General features: G+C 44.0%; 1 protein-coding gene across 2 annotated transcripts in view; it reads right to left on the bottom strand.

Moving 5' to 3' along the window:
• Positions 1-14,869, bottom strand: part of THADA (THADA armadillo repeat containing) — a 312,115-nt gene that overhangs the window by 49,128 nt on the left and 248,118 nt on the right. For both annotated transcript variants that reach the window (XM_058551343.1, XM_058551342.1), the window contains 3 exons: positions 2,936-3,315; positions 2,188-2,306; positions 1,784-1,856 (listed from right to left, as the gene is read on the bottom strand). In XM_058551343.1, the coding sequence (XP_058407326.1) occupies positions 1,784-1,856; positions 2,188-2,306; positions 2,936-3,315 (572 nt within the window). The remainder of the gene's footprint in view (positions 1-1,783; positions 1,857-2,187; positions 2,307-2,935; positions 3,316-14,869) is intronic.

Below are 14,869 nucleotides of genomic sequence, written 5' to 3'. Positions count from 1 at the left end.
GGATTACTGGTTCAAATATACTTTACTTCTCCTATCAACTAAGCTTCTTTAAATATTCAAAATGAGACTACTAGCTCCTCTGATCATCTATGGAGCTAAACTGGTGAGCATCTTAGACCCTGAGGAAGATGCTGACTCCCAATGCACAAAGAAACCCAGGTTTCCCCGGAAACTTCTTTTATGTGTTTCTCTACAGTTTTTTGTGGTTGTTGTTGTTTTGTGTTGTTTTTTTGTTTTTGTTTTAGTTTTTTTGTGAGGAAGATTAGCCCTGAACTAACATCTGTTGCCAATCCTCCTCTTTTTACTGAGGAAGATTGTCCCTGGGCTAACATCTGTACCCATCTTCCTCCATTTTGTATATGGAACGCCGCCATAGCATGGCTTGATAAGTGGAGCATAGGTCCACACCCAGGACTGAACCTGTAAACCCCAGGTGGCTGAGGCAGATCATGCGAACTTAACCACTATGCCACCAGGCTGGCCCCTCTCTACAGCTTTGTTAATTTTCTTCTCCCTGGAAAACTCCCAATTTTCATCAAATATCATTTCATTCATGTACCAAGCAGTGCCTTTAAGATGCACATGACAACTGGTTAGAATGGCTTTAGATGAGAATGACGTCTTTTGGCAGACTTGTTAGGCTGCTCTGTGACTACTTTTCTAGAACTTGTTTTTCTTCCCCTCTGGGCTACAGTTTTTTAGCAAATCTTCTCCCTTCCTACAAACCTCCCCTTCCCCCTCCAAGACACACAACTGACTTTTTTTAATCTCCTAGTGACCACCTAGCTTTGGCCTCCCTGGTCTGCCTCTGAATGACAGACTCAAAGAAACTGTGTCTCTGCTGAATCTTCACCCTCTGGTTTTCTCTCTGCCCAGCCCCAGGCTCTCTGAACTTAACAGTCTCCTCTGGGAAGTCCTCCTCAGCTCCCAAATACTCCCTCCCTCCTCTGGGTTCCCACAGCCTCCTCCCTCCTAGAGCATTTAATGTCATGATCTAACATTCCTTTTCTCTTGTTACACTGTCCCTCCAGTCTTTGTTTATCTTCGTGTCTCCAGTCCTTTCTCAGTGCTGCTTTATTGTAAAAAATTGGAATCCGCAATGTTATGCCATCACTAGCACAGCGTGGTGATATGTAACCAAGATCTTCAGGTAATTTTACTTAGTATTGACTTCCTTCTACTTATAATTCTGTGATGGTGGCACCTTTCTCTTATGCCCCAAGTATGCATGTATCTGTCTTGAGGCATCTTCCCATTTTAACTACTTTAGTTCTACCTCGCCCCTAAAGGACAAGTAAGACAGGTGGGGCACATCTGGGCCTCCATGCAGAGCCAGCTGGGCCACGTTCTGGGGGAATATTTAAGCCTTAGTGATATATTTTCATACTTAGTGGACTAGGATGCAATCCTAGTGACTTGCAGTCCTCGGAAATGACTCGCTCGCTCCCTCTTTAAATAAAGAATCTAGCTAGAAAAATTGGAAAAGACAAGGGGTTTGGGCTTGTGTGTGTGTGTGCTGGAGTGGGCAGCAGGTTGTGCTATTGTCATGGACTCTAAGCAAATGCGCCCAGAACAAGAGAAAAGAAATGTCCAAGGTGGTGCACAGAAAATTCTTCACAAGTTATATCCAAAGAGAAAAATCAACATGAACAACATTTTTGTAGAAGCTACACATATACGCCATGTGATTCTGCCTACTGGGACAGTTCACTCTTACTGACACCTTCCAAGTAAATAAGAGCACAAAAGCCTGACCCCAGAACAGGGGCAGGATCGGCCTTACCTCCACACACGCCTGCATATGGTGGGCAATCACCTGGGAGGCAAGTCTCAGAGCTACACTTTGAATGTCAGACCTAGAAAAAGTAAGCCAAACAACACAAAAAATAAAACCAAACAGATTTATATACTGATATACAGATGGCTTTTATACATAGTCTGTAATCCATGTGGCTGTGAATGCTGGAAATCTCCACCTCACGGCCATACAAACGCCTCCAGAAGTAACTGTCTTTTGGTTATTAATGTGAAACTCGGACATCATTCTATTACACGAGCTTAGAACATGCTCCTAGGCTGAGATTTAGAAAGGAACAAAGGTCCAGGACTGTGCTCAAGTTCATTACATAATTGACTGACAGGACCACAAGTCACACCCAGTTCACACAGGGAGTGTTGGGGGCAAACCTTTCATTGGAAGCAATATCCATTGTCCAGATCAAGAACTCCTTTGGGGTTAGATGGATACAGCACTCCGTCTGGGGAAGCCACTCACTGGTGTCCATGCAATGGAGAATTTTCAGTATCTGTGTGAACCAGACCATGGGAAAAATAAAACAAAACAAAACAACACAACTCAGGAAAAAGTCTCCAGAAGCTAAATAATAATCACTTGTACCGATAAGGGGGTTTATCTTTCAAAAAGCTCCCATTACCTTCTTATTTCCCCTTTAATACCTTTGGGAGACCAAGACAGGGTGGAGCAGTGACACACCCGAAGGACCCTAGTGACCTGGGATCAGAGTCTAGATGCTCAGATTCCTACGTCAGTGGCCTATCCTTTTGATTATGCTTTCTAGGTGGCCATCTGACCCCAAATAGCCAGGTCAGCAAAGACTACCCTCTAACACATTCCACAGCCAATTTTCAATGCTCTGTTTCCTAGAGCATTGAGTGGCTTACTCTCAATCTCCGTCTTTGGTTAATCTCTGTCATCAATACCATTATCATCAAAGACTTTTCTTAGTGCCCTTCTACGCATGAAGCCATGCCAAGCACATACAAAGAGAGTCCATGCCCTCTGGATGCTGAATCTCCTTTCTATTCCTCCTGGAGAAGCCAAACCCAACCCTGCCTTCATGATCTTATCATTCCGGTGGGCTCGCCAAAGAGTGTGGGGAGCTGAAGGGAATGGTCAGTACACCAGAGACTTTACCTTGCAGAAGCATTCTGGGTGATTTTCCTTCATAGCCAACATCAAGAACATCCCTCCCATATTCCACAGCAAGGGAGGCAGTCCCTTCTCTCCTAGTCCAGAGGCTGCTGCTGAGAACCTTTCCAACAGGGTTTCCAGTGTCAGCAGGCGCACCTCAGGGAAGGAAGACTCTAACAGCTGAGAGAAGGAGATGGGAACATCCCTTGTCTGCTCTCCAGCCTGGGCCGCCACTGCCCACACTGCGGCAATGGCTAGCTTGGTGAGGCTCTGGAGGTACTGGGGCAGGCCTGGCACCATGAAGGTATAGGGAAATCCCGTTATCAGCTCTGATCCTGAGATGATCCTTCTGACTTCCTCCCAGAAGCCGAGATGTTCCAGAACTAAAACGCAAAGAGAAAGAGGTGATCACTTTATTCAAAGTTCCACAAAAGGACACGGGAGAAGGCAACGTTCTGGATACACTGGGTGGGACTGTCAGATGTCTTTCCTGAGTAGACCTGACACAACGATGTAACAAGCGACTAGCCCACTAAGGTTCAGGCTTCTGGCCCAGAAGCAATTTCTATTTAGGTAATTCAGAATATTTCCCCTAGGGGGACAAAAGGCATTCCTTTCAGAAGATGTGCTCCTGGCACCCCTCCCTAGTATTCAATAAATATGAACTGAGTGACCTCTTGAATCACCAAGCCTTAAAGTTTAGCAGGATAAGAGGACATCTAGTCCAGACTTCCTTCAGGGACTCAGATCCCCTCTACAGCACCTCTTCTCAGAGGCTCTTAGTTGAACAGTACAGTGACTTGGCGCTCACAAGACAGACTATTCCATTGTTAGTAGATCTAACTGTCATGAAGTTCTTTCTGGAGTTTCCACTCATCAGCCTAATTCTGCATTTTGAGGTTCCCAGTGAGCCCTTTAGGCCTTTGAATACAGTTATTATGCCCCTCTGTCTTCTCCAGATGAAACACCCCTCCTTCCTTCAACTCCTCCCCATACGAGGGGGCTCACCTTCTCTCACTATTCTAGCTGCCTTCCTTTGGACATGCTTCACCCCCTCTTACGGTGTGGCCCCACAGAACGGAATATGACTCTCGAGCATGGTCTGCCCAGCAGGACTACTACTTTGCCTGTTCCGACGCTAGGTTACTGGGGTTGCATCACATTGCTCACTCATGTGGAGCAGAGTCAACTGAATCACAGCCTTTCTTTTGTTCCATGGTCTACTGATGGTGGTGAGTCATCCCTCTCCCACCTTGTACTAGGTACTCAGATCGAGACCTGTTTTCTTTGTTTGTTTGTTTTAAACCCAAGTACATCTCTGTTAAATTTTATCTCCCTGTTAAGTTTTATGGTCTGCCTTTTAGATTGCTGAGATCTTTTCGTATTCTCAGTTCTAATAAAAAAACCACTTATTGCCTGCTTTCTATGTGCTGGGTGCTAAATAAAATAAGAATACTGCCCTTACAGAGTTTATAGTCTCGTTTGAGAAAGAGAAACGAATGACTAGGCATATCTAATATAGTGGTGTAAATGAACCTGAGTCTTAAAGGAGAAGAGAGGAGAGAATGCATTGGAACCACCAAAGGCAGAGCAAAGGTTCAAAGGCATGAAACAGAATGGACCACATGGGGAACTACAGGCAGTCTGACATCACTACAGCATAGAATTTGAGGTGGGGAAGAGCAGGAGATGAGGCTACAGCAGTATTGTGGCCAGGAGATGGAGAACCTCCTAGGCCATGCGAAGGAGCTTGGACATTCTTCTGTAGGCAAGGGAATGCCACTGAGGGTTATTTTAAACAACAAGGTCAGGTGAACATGTTCCCTGAAGTGTTATTGCCAAGAGAGCAATATTAGAGGCAGGGAGACCAGTTAAAAGACTACTGCAGTAGTCTAGGAGAGAAATGATGAGGGCCTCAAGTAAGGAAGGGATAGGGAGAGGATGGGTTTGAGAAGCACTGAGGAATAAAATTGGCAGCACTAGGGACTGACTGGGCGAGAAGTCTTGGGTACCTCCCAGAACCCAGATTCTTCATACAACAAATTCATCATCCAACAGAAGTTGGGTAAACTTCAATTTGACAAGCATGCCATAAGTGCCCACAATCAAATAATTACTAAAAATGTGGGCTGGGCCAGTGAGGAGGATAGAAGTCTTTGGCGAGTGTTATAGTTGGCTCCCTGCCCGCCCCCGTCCCCCACCCCACTCCAAGCTCTCATCAATTCATTAACCAGCTGTCTTTGGGTCTAGTCATTCCCCAGTTATGAATCCTCTTAACTTTGCATTCTGTCCACAGAATTTTATCTACAAGAACATCAGGATAGACTTCGTCAAATGCCTTGCTGAAATTTAGATATTTCATAACTCAGTGAACACTACTGACTTTTAGAAAACTATCATAAATATAATAGAAATGTAAAAGACTAAGGTAACTGTTGAAAAAACTTACTTGTAATTGAAAAGCTGCACAGGCTTGCAATAATCCAGGAATTAAAACTATAGAATATTCAAGTTACACATCAAATTGTTTCAAAAAGAAGTTTGCCCCAAGGGGCAAAGTAGGGACTCAGGCTCCAATATGACTGTGCCTCATGGAGGCCACCATCCACCATCTGCCAGCTACAGTTGCAGACACATCTCTGCTTTTAACTCAGACTCTGCAGAAGTCCAAGTTCAAGCAGGAGGGCAGCCATCTTTACAAAGCAGCAGGGAAACCCCAGGCAGTTGGGATCCTCAACCTTTGTATCATCATCTCTATTTCTCAATGCCTAAAAACCTAATCCCATTACAGTTTAGTAATGAGAAGACCACACTACGGTGGTCCCCTGCTACCACCTCCCTATCCTTCCCACCCACTGCTGCCTAAGGACAACACTGTATTAAAAAGGAGTTTCATTTGTTTGGCAAGGAATCAGAAACATGGCTCAGAGATCTGCTCTTTAAAACATAATTAAAAACAGGAAGAACTGTCTAGGCCATTTTGGATAATTTTCAGAGGAACCTGTTATCTGAAAGAGATATTCCAGGCAGAGTGTGTAATCCGCTGGACTCAAGAACTGGGCACTCAGACCCACTTGCTTCCTCTAGGGCCTTGAGGAAGGATGACATCATCAAGAAGCCAGGGACCGAAGGCACCACCCCAAAGAAGGGGGAGATGGGGTACGTGCTCAGGAAGGGCTCCTTTGGGACTTCTTGACCTACACTGCCTGTCGAGTTCAGTATAATTCTATAAGCATTTATTGAGCATATATTAGGTACTCTGGGAGCTATAAAGATTCAGAGCCAAGAAAGCTATCAAAAAGCTTTAAAACTAATGGGAGGATAAAGACAACTACAAAATTGCGAAATGCTCAGTACCCTAAAATTGTTAGTGAGAAAAGCTGACATTTGTTGAGTATTTATGTGCCATGCACTATAGAACATTACATACCCATTATTTAATGCTATGAATAATAATTACTTTATTTATTTTATTGAGGTCACCTTGGTCTATAACATTATATAAATTTCAGGCATACATCACTGTATTTCGACTTCTGTATAGACTTCATCATGTTCACCACCAAAAGTCCAGTTGCCATTCAGCACCACAGACAGGTGCCCCTTTACCGCTTTCGCCCTTCCCCACCCAATAAATACTTGTAGAATTGACACCTGTTGAGTATTATTCTAAGCACTTCAACAAGTATTAACTCATTTAATGGAGTAGGCACTATTATTATTCCCATTTTACAGATGAGGAAACAGAGAAGTTACTTGCCAAAGGTCACACAGAAAATGGTAGGTAAAGAGAATACAAAAGCCATAAGAATGACCAAAATGAATGCAAGGGGCACTTTTTTTTTTTGTGAGGAAGATCAGCCCTGAGCTAACATCCATGCTAATCCTCCTCTTTTTGCTGAGGAAGACCGACCGGCTCTGAGCTAACATCTATTGCCAACCTTCCTCCTTTTTTTTTTCACCAAAGCCCCAGTAGATAGTTGTATGTCATAGCTGCACATCCCTCTAGCTGCTGTATGTGGGACGCGGCCTCAGCATGGCTGGAGAAGCGGTGCGGCGGTGCACGCCCGGGATCTGAACGTGGGCTGCCAGCAGCGGAGCGTGCGCACTTAACCTCTAAGCCACGGGGCCGGCCCGGGCACTTATTTTCTATTGGAAGAAGTGAAAAAAGGGCTTTCAGGAGGGAACAAAATTTAAGATGGGTCCTGAAGGCTGCTCAGAGGTACCTGACTGGGAGAGAAAAGGGCAAATGCTCCAGGGGGAATTAGGAGAGAGTAGACAGAGACACGCAAGCAGGTTCGCTGAATTAACGTGTCAACAGAGGAGCAGCGGGAGAGGTCAGGTTAGAGCTACAGGCTAGGAAATTACCAAACGACATTCATTTAGGCACTTTCTCCAAACTGCTGCTTAGAAAACACATTCTCTGTTGTGCAGCAAGACCCAAAGAGATGTCCTAAAGCAGAGTTTCTCAAAGTTGAGTGAGCATCAGAATCACCTGGAGGGCTTGTTAAACCAGACTGCTGCCCGGGCCTCACCCAAAGTTTCTGATTCAGGAGGTCTGGGGTGCCATCTGAGACTGCATTTGTAACAAGCTCACAGGTGACGCTGATGCTGCTGGGCCAGGTACCTTGAAAACCACTGCCCTCAAGGGATGGTTCCTAATCAGAGGTTATTAAAAGCACACATGCCTGAATCCCACTCTTGTAGATTCTGACTCAGTTGGTTTCAAGCTGGGCGCAGACATCTGTAGTCTTAAGAAGCCAACAGGTAATTCTGCTATGTACCCCAGCCGAGAACCACACTTCTTTTTTGTGTGTGTGAGGAAGATCAGCCCTGAGCTAACATCCATGCTAATCCTCCTCTTTTTGCTGAGGAAGACCAGCTCTGAGCTAACATCTATTGCCAATCCTCCTTCTTTTTTTTTCCCGAAAGCCCCAGTAGACAGTTGTACGTCATAGCTGCACATCCTTCTAGTTGCTGTATGTGGGACGCGGCCTCAGCATGGCCGGAGAAGCGGTGCGTCAGTGCGCGCCCGGGATCCGAACCTGGGTCGCCAGTAGCGGAGTGCACACACTTAACCGCTAAGCCACGGGGCTGGCCCAAGAACCACACTTCTAAGGTACGACTTTCACAGGGGTTCGTAGAGTTTATGGGTGGGTAGTTAGGGGTTGCAGTTCCAAGCAGAGTACGGCTGACTCCAGTCCAGTACTTCACCATAGTAAAGAACTAGAAAATTCACCACACCTCATCTTCTCTTACACCAGAGGAGGAGAAATCACCAATAATTGACAAGAAGGAATGAGCACCATAAAGGTCCCTGGCAGGCAGACCTTCAACGCTGGCTCACTACGTACAGGTTCTGTTCTAGGTCTAGGAGGTAGCAATGAATTAGAAAGACCAGGCTCCACTCTCATGGAGCTCCCATTTAGCAGAGACCACAGAACACCCTCTCCCCAGTGCCTAGAGTGAGGGGGTCTCTAGGTGGAACAGGAGCTTGGAGTTAGAAATGCCCAATACTTGAACATAAGCAGCTGCAGTGACTAATCAAGACATATTGCTTTCCTCTCTAGCATAGTGGTTTCTCAGCGCAGGAAGTACATTAAATCCATCTGAAGAGCTTTAGAAAAACACTCATGTCGGGACACTTGACTGCATCTCTGGGGTGAGCCTGTTTTGAAGTGACCCAGGTGATTCTAGTGTGCAGCTGGGGTTGACAGCTACTCTCGTACCGGCTCCGCAGCCCACAGCACGTCGAGTTCACCCAATGGTTTTCACAACCAGGGTTTCTTCCTGGCAAAGCACAGTTTTGTGTCGTGCCCTACCAAATGCATTTCAAAGTCTAGATCAACAGGGGACCTATTTCCATTTCTGTGAGTGCCTGCTGTCTGCAGGACACAAAAAACTGAAGTTAGTTCTTTGATGGGGTTCCTCAGTCTGAGGGTTAGCAACCCTCTTCTCTAGAAGATAACTTTTCTACTTGCAATTTCAAGGTTGATTACTTTCTGTTTCTTCCTTCCTATCTTTCTTGGAAAGCCAAGTGTTCCAATGAAAGAATCGAGTCCCTCCTTTAATGGTCCCATCTTATTTTTCTTTTTTCTTTTTTTCCCCAAAGCCCCGGTAGATAGTTGTATGTCATAGTTGCACATCCTTCTAGTTGCTGTATGTGCGACACAGCCTCAGCATGGCTGGAGAAGCGGTGCGTTGGTGCGCGTCCGGGATCCAAACCCAGGCCGCCAGTAGCAGAGTGCGTGCACTTAACCGCTAAGCCGCTGGGCCGGCCCCATCTTATTTTTCATAAATTAGACGATTTTTGCAAACCGTTATTAATTGGAGTTTTCCCTAGCTCTGCTTGTCTGGCAAGTCTTTGGATTTTCCCATCAGTGCAGTCATTTTAGTCACCCAAGTATATGTGACTGATTCTAAACATCCAATTTGATTTTACTTATGAAATTAACTTTTTTTCTACTTAGAGCAAGCATATTTCTAGCCTTTAAAGGAATGGCTTAATGGCCGGATTCACTTGGAAGGATAGTACATCCTGCTAAGTCCTGGTTCAATGAAGAAATAATTCCCAAGTTTGGAATTCAAGGACCAATAAAATGTCAAAAACAATGTGACAGACTGGATAAGTTGCCAACTTTTTATTTTGCAGAGTAAGGATGTTAAAAATCTATCATTTAGAGGATGGCCCGGTGGCAGAGTGGTTAAGTTCATGAGCTCCGCTTCGGCGGCCCAGGGTTCCAGATCCTGGGTGTGGATCATCAAGCCACACTGTGGTGGTGTCCCACATACAAAATAGAGACAGACTGGCACACATGTTAGCTCAGCGACAAGCTTCCTCAAGCAAAAAAAAAAAAAGAGGAAGATTGGCAACAGTTGTTAGCTTCATCACCAAAACAAAAAACAAAAAACTATCATCTATTATCATCTCATGAAAGAAAGGCTATCTTAACACCAAAAAAGCAGTAAATTTGTAGTGTCATCATAAAAGACAATTCTTTAAAGAAACTTAGCTTTAAGAAAAATTTGCTATAGTGTCATTTTGCTATAGTTTTATTGTGAAAACAGCACCAGGGACCAGCATTAGGGAAATGCAGCTTTGGAGAAGTGGCTGAAAGTTTCCTGAGGTTGATCTGTTTGGACAGCATGACTACCTTGAACAGAGATTTCCTGGGAAGGAACGGAAGGGACTTTGCCGAGTCCCTCAGGACAAGGAGCAGAGTGTCTGTGAAGGAGCATAGTGGTCCATTCACACAATTCCCTCTGGTCATCTCAGATGTGTTATTTTAGCAGTTGTCCATTCTTTGGCAGGTTGCAGGTTTCAGTGTTATGTCTGCACCCTAAATTTACTGGATTTCAAAGCTGCCACTCCCTAGCCAACCAAGGTGGGGCGCTAACATCGACCTGGCTGTTGAAAGAGGATTTAAAAGCAGCCCATACCTTGAGCAGGGACAGTGTCATATTTCACAAATCCTGTTTTACTATTTAGGGAAGTCTGTCTCCTCCCCAGAGGAGGAGCACAGCCCCCAAGGGCAGGCCTGGGGGTCATTCATCTTCGATTTTCTGAGCTACTCACACAGGTTTGTTAAAATTTCTTTTAAAAAAATCAACATAATCGTAAAAGATGCATGTTAATCTAAAAGCTTTAACAAGGGCATTCTGGAAAAATATGTGGATGATATCATTACCACATAATTATGGATACAGTGGAGTTTCGCCATAAGAGCATTTAATTTAGGTGAATTTAACTCTAAGTACAAGGCAAAGAGAGAGGGAGATTGGAAAATAACAATTAAAAGAGAGAGGGCAGTTTCACCTGGCATTCCAATCACTGAGCATATCCCAGAAGGGTGGTTGTACTGTTACCTCAGACCCACGTTCTCCAACTTGAGTGTGCTCTCCTCCAGAGCTCCTGATTCAGTAGGTCTGGGGCAGGGCCCCCCAAAATCACATTTCTAACAAATTCCCAGGTGTTGGTGATGCTGCTGATGCAGGGACCACACTTTAAGAACTACTACCTCAGACCATCTGAGATCATCTGTTTCTCACAGTGTAAACATCTATCCACGCTGAAGGTGTGTAATTCTAGTGTTTAATGGTATTTGTTTTTGTACCTCCTGGCCCCTAATCATAAGTCAACCCCTTCATCTAGTGCTCAAGCAAAGAGCTCCTGAACATTATACAGTTCCTGGCCTTCCCTGTTATGTCACAAATCAAGATAGTCCGATTGCTTTGTGTTGAACTGGTGGAAAGAAAAGGGGCAAGAGGGGATAAGTGTACAGGCCCAAAGTGACAGCACTTTCTTGGCCCCAGCAGAGCTGGCTATAGGGGAAGCAAAAACCCCAGTAATCACAGCAAACTTGTTCTACTTATAAGCAGCAATCAGTATCCATGAAGGGGCAGAGATCCTCCCCGGGACTGAAAAGGCCAACCCAAGAGAAAAAAAATGGTTCCACTGCTGTGGAATAAGTCACTTATGGGGATACCGTGTAAAGGGCAATGATATTGATTGTGCCACTACGGTAGTCACTTGCCACTGAGCCTCAGAAGAAGGTTCTTTATTCTACCTTGCCATGCTGTTCCCTCTGCCTCAAATGAATGAACAAATTTCTTTTTGATATACTGTCAAGGCTCTGAATACTCCAATACCAGTAGGTCGAGAAAACTTTGCAAATGTAATTGTTCTGAAGTGTTCTCTATCCTCCTCCTCTCTCCCAGAATCTCTATCCTCCTTAAAAAAGTAGAGGATGAGAAAATACGCAGTAGATTTCACTTTTAACGTGCAGGGAGATGGCCAGCTTTTCCTATTTCAAAGAATTGTAGCTCTGGTCAGAGAGATCTGTAATCAGATCCAACAAAAGTTCTTATCTGAAACAGTTGACAATCTGGTTCTAAAAATACTCACAGATAATTTGTACACTCTGTGAGTGTTAATGTCCTGTTTTGCAATTTCTCAGTAAAAAAATTATATTTGGAGAGAAAAGGAAACCATAGGAACTACAACAACAACAAATCAACTGATTTAATAAATCTTGGCTTCTCCTTATCGAAGGGAAATTCCATTCTTCTATTTAATCCTCTGCCCCTCCCAGTAAACTGTAATCCTGACCCTAGGGGCGCCTCCAGTTACACACATGTAGAATGACCTGGTGAAATGATCTGGAGACTCTTGAGGAGCACTCTGAACTGGTGCTGGTTGTTCATTTCTTGCCTACTTTTATTTCTAGGTCTCTGAATCCCTTATGCCCTGCTTACACAGGCATGGCACCCAACACACACTCCTTTGAAAACAACCCTTCCTTCCTTTGCTCCTAGTATATTCACAAAGGCACGTACTCTCTAAGCACAGAATTCCTTATCTGCTGCTGAGGAAGGAGGATGAGCTTCCGAGAATACTATTTGAAGACTAACTTGTCAACCCATAAAATAAAAACACAGTCCCTGTGGCTTGGGAGACAGCGAATCAGAAGAGCTCTGAAAGGATTTGGGTAGGCTAAAAATGAGCTCATAGGGCACTGGGTGGGACCAATATCTTTTACTTCTTGCCTCCCACCCACCATCCCATCCCTGCCTCTGCCCAACACAGGGAGGAAGTCAGGAAATTCTCGTGGAAAAACACATGACAACCCAAAGACACACACATAATATTACTTCTAAGCATCCACTGCTTCTGGTTCTTTGTCAGTGAAGTTCTCCTAAGGACAAGATTGGGAAATCAGAAATTTCACTATTATCACATCTCAGATATCCCTGTTTAATTTAACCTTAAAGGACCTGGGGCTTCTCTTGCACCCTTAGGCAATGAGATGCAGTGTAAACCAACTTGAGTGTTGGTAGCTGGCTGGGAAGATTCCTTTAAATAACTGGGTCTAACTTCTGTTGTCTCACCTGTAATAAGTGAGAGGCTACGATCACCTATTTCAGTCCCTTGCCAGCACCATAGCTGACAGTTTCTGGGAGAAACAGACCCTAAAACTGAAGAGGTTCCTGGCACCAGTGGACTGCAGACCAACCCTTGTAGGAATGATGGTGCAAGGTGCAGTTTACTGCTGGCAAATCCAACAGAATCTGGTTGAACTGGGAATGCTGTTTAATGTGAAGTCTGACCCCAACATGGAGGGAGGAGTTAAGTAAATTATGCCAGATGAGCAACAGAGGTGAACCTGGGAGTAAGTGTACCTGGCCATGGGACCAGCAGAAGCTCTGTCTCCTACTCTGGATATAATGACCATTTAGTTCCTTGTTCTTGCTATCAATTTTACATTCTGATAGCTGCTTTTCTTCGAATGTAGCATTTTTCCTTTCTCAAAATATGATTTTTCAAGGAGTTTCCACAAGTTTTTTCATGTGACCTTCACCCCAATCCCCTGAGGGATTGGGTGTAAAATGTGTTACACTCATTTTACGGTTGAGGAACCAAGAGGTTTCAAAAGAAAGGGATGGAAGTGATTTTTGCTTCAGCCCATGAAGGTTTAATTGCTACAGAAATTGCCCTTCTGCCATAAATAACTAGAAAACTGGACAAAATGTTTGAAATTATTTTTTAATTTTTTTTAAATTTTATTTATTTACTTTTCCCCCAAAGCCCCAGTAGATAGTTGTATGTCATAGCTGCACATCCTTCTAGTTGCTGTATGTGGGACGTCGCCTCAGCATGGCCGGAGAAGCGGTGCGTCGGTGCATGCCCGGGATCCGAACCCGGGCCGCCAGCAGCGGAGCGCACGCATTTAACCGCTAAGCCACGGGGCCCGCCCTGAAATTATTATTTTTAAACATTAGACATGGCACTGCAGGACTGTGATCTCTGAGAGAAGGAAACAAACAAGGTAAGCCTGAATTACTCCGGACTACTAGAGTAGTAGCCTGCGCCAGCACCGAGAGGGAGACCCCAGAGCCTAGAGGTCTTGCTGAGTTGAAAAGATGAAATATCAGAGAGGAGGAATCTGTACAGAGAGAGCTCTAAAGATCTGCAGAGGTGACCCCTTGAATCTTTCTGCTGAATACTGATCTGCACATGCAAGTGAAACTCCAGGAGGCTGGGGAAAGAACCACGACCAAGCAGTGAGCTGAGCAATTCACAAAGCTCATATGGGCTCACGATAGTTCACATTTCCATCAGTCAGAGTAAAGAAACCCTGTAATACGTGGGGCATCAGGCAGAGACCTCACAAGGGTATTGCCTTGTGAGTGGAGCTAAATTTGCACTAAACTAAAGGCTCCTCTTTAGGATGGACCCACCATAATTAAGCTTAAGAGCAAGTCTTGGAAAAATCTAATTTTTTCTAAGTAACTTAACCACGCGCCAGAACAAAGTCCAACACTTTAAAAGAATAAAACAAATCCAACACCCAACAATATAAAAATTAACATTGTCTAGTGTCTCATCAAAAATTACCAGCATGCAAGTAAGTGGGGAAATATGACCCATAACCAGGAGAAAAATTAATAAGAAACAGACCCAGAAATAACAATGATAATGGAATTAGAAACAAGAATGTGAAACATGCTACACATGGTCAAGAACCTAGAGGAAAATGGAACATGATGAAGAGAGATATAAAAGATATAAAGAGGACATTCTAGAGATGAACAATATAATATCTGAAATAAAAAAAAATACTAGATGGAATTAGCAGACTAGACACTGCAAAAGAAAAGTGAAATTGGAGACATAAATTAGAAGCTATTAAAAATGAAACACAGATAGAAAAAACCCCAGAGCATCAACGATCTATGGGACAACTTCAAGTGACCTAATATACATATGAGTACAATCCCAGAAAGAGAGGAAAAAGAGGAAGGAAAAATATTTAAAGAAATAATGGTGCTGGAACAATTAGATATTTGTATGCAAAAAATGAAAGAGAACTTCAATCTTACCACATGACATACATGAAAATTAGCTCAGAGTGGATCATAGATCTAAACATAAAACCT

This window comes from Diceros bicornis, chromosome 12 (assembly GCF_020826845.1).
Source record: "Diceros bicornis minor isolate mBicDic1 chromosome 12, mDicBic1.mat.cur, whole genome shotgun sequence".
Lineage (NCBI taxonomy): Eukaryota > Metazoa > Chordata > Mammalia > Perissodactyla > Rhinocerotidae > Diceros > Diceros bicornis.
This window is presented reverse-complemented; position numbering and strand designations above follow the sequence as displayed.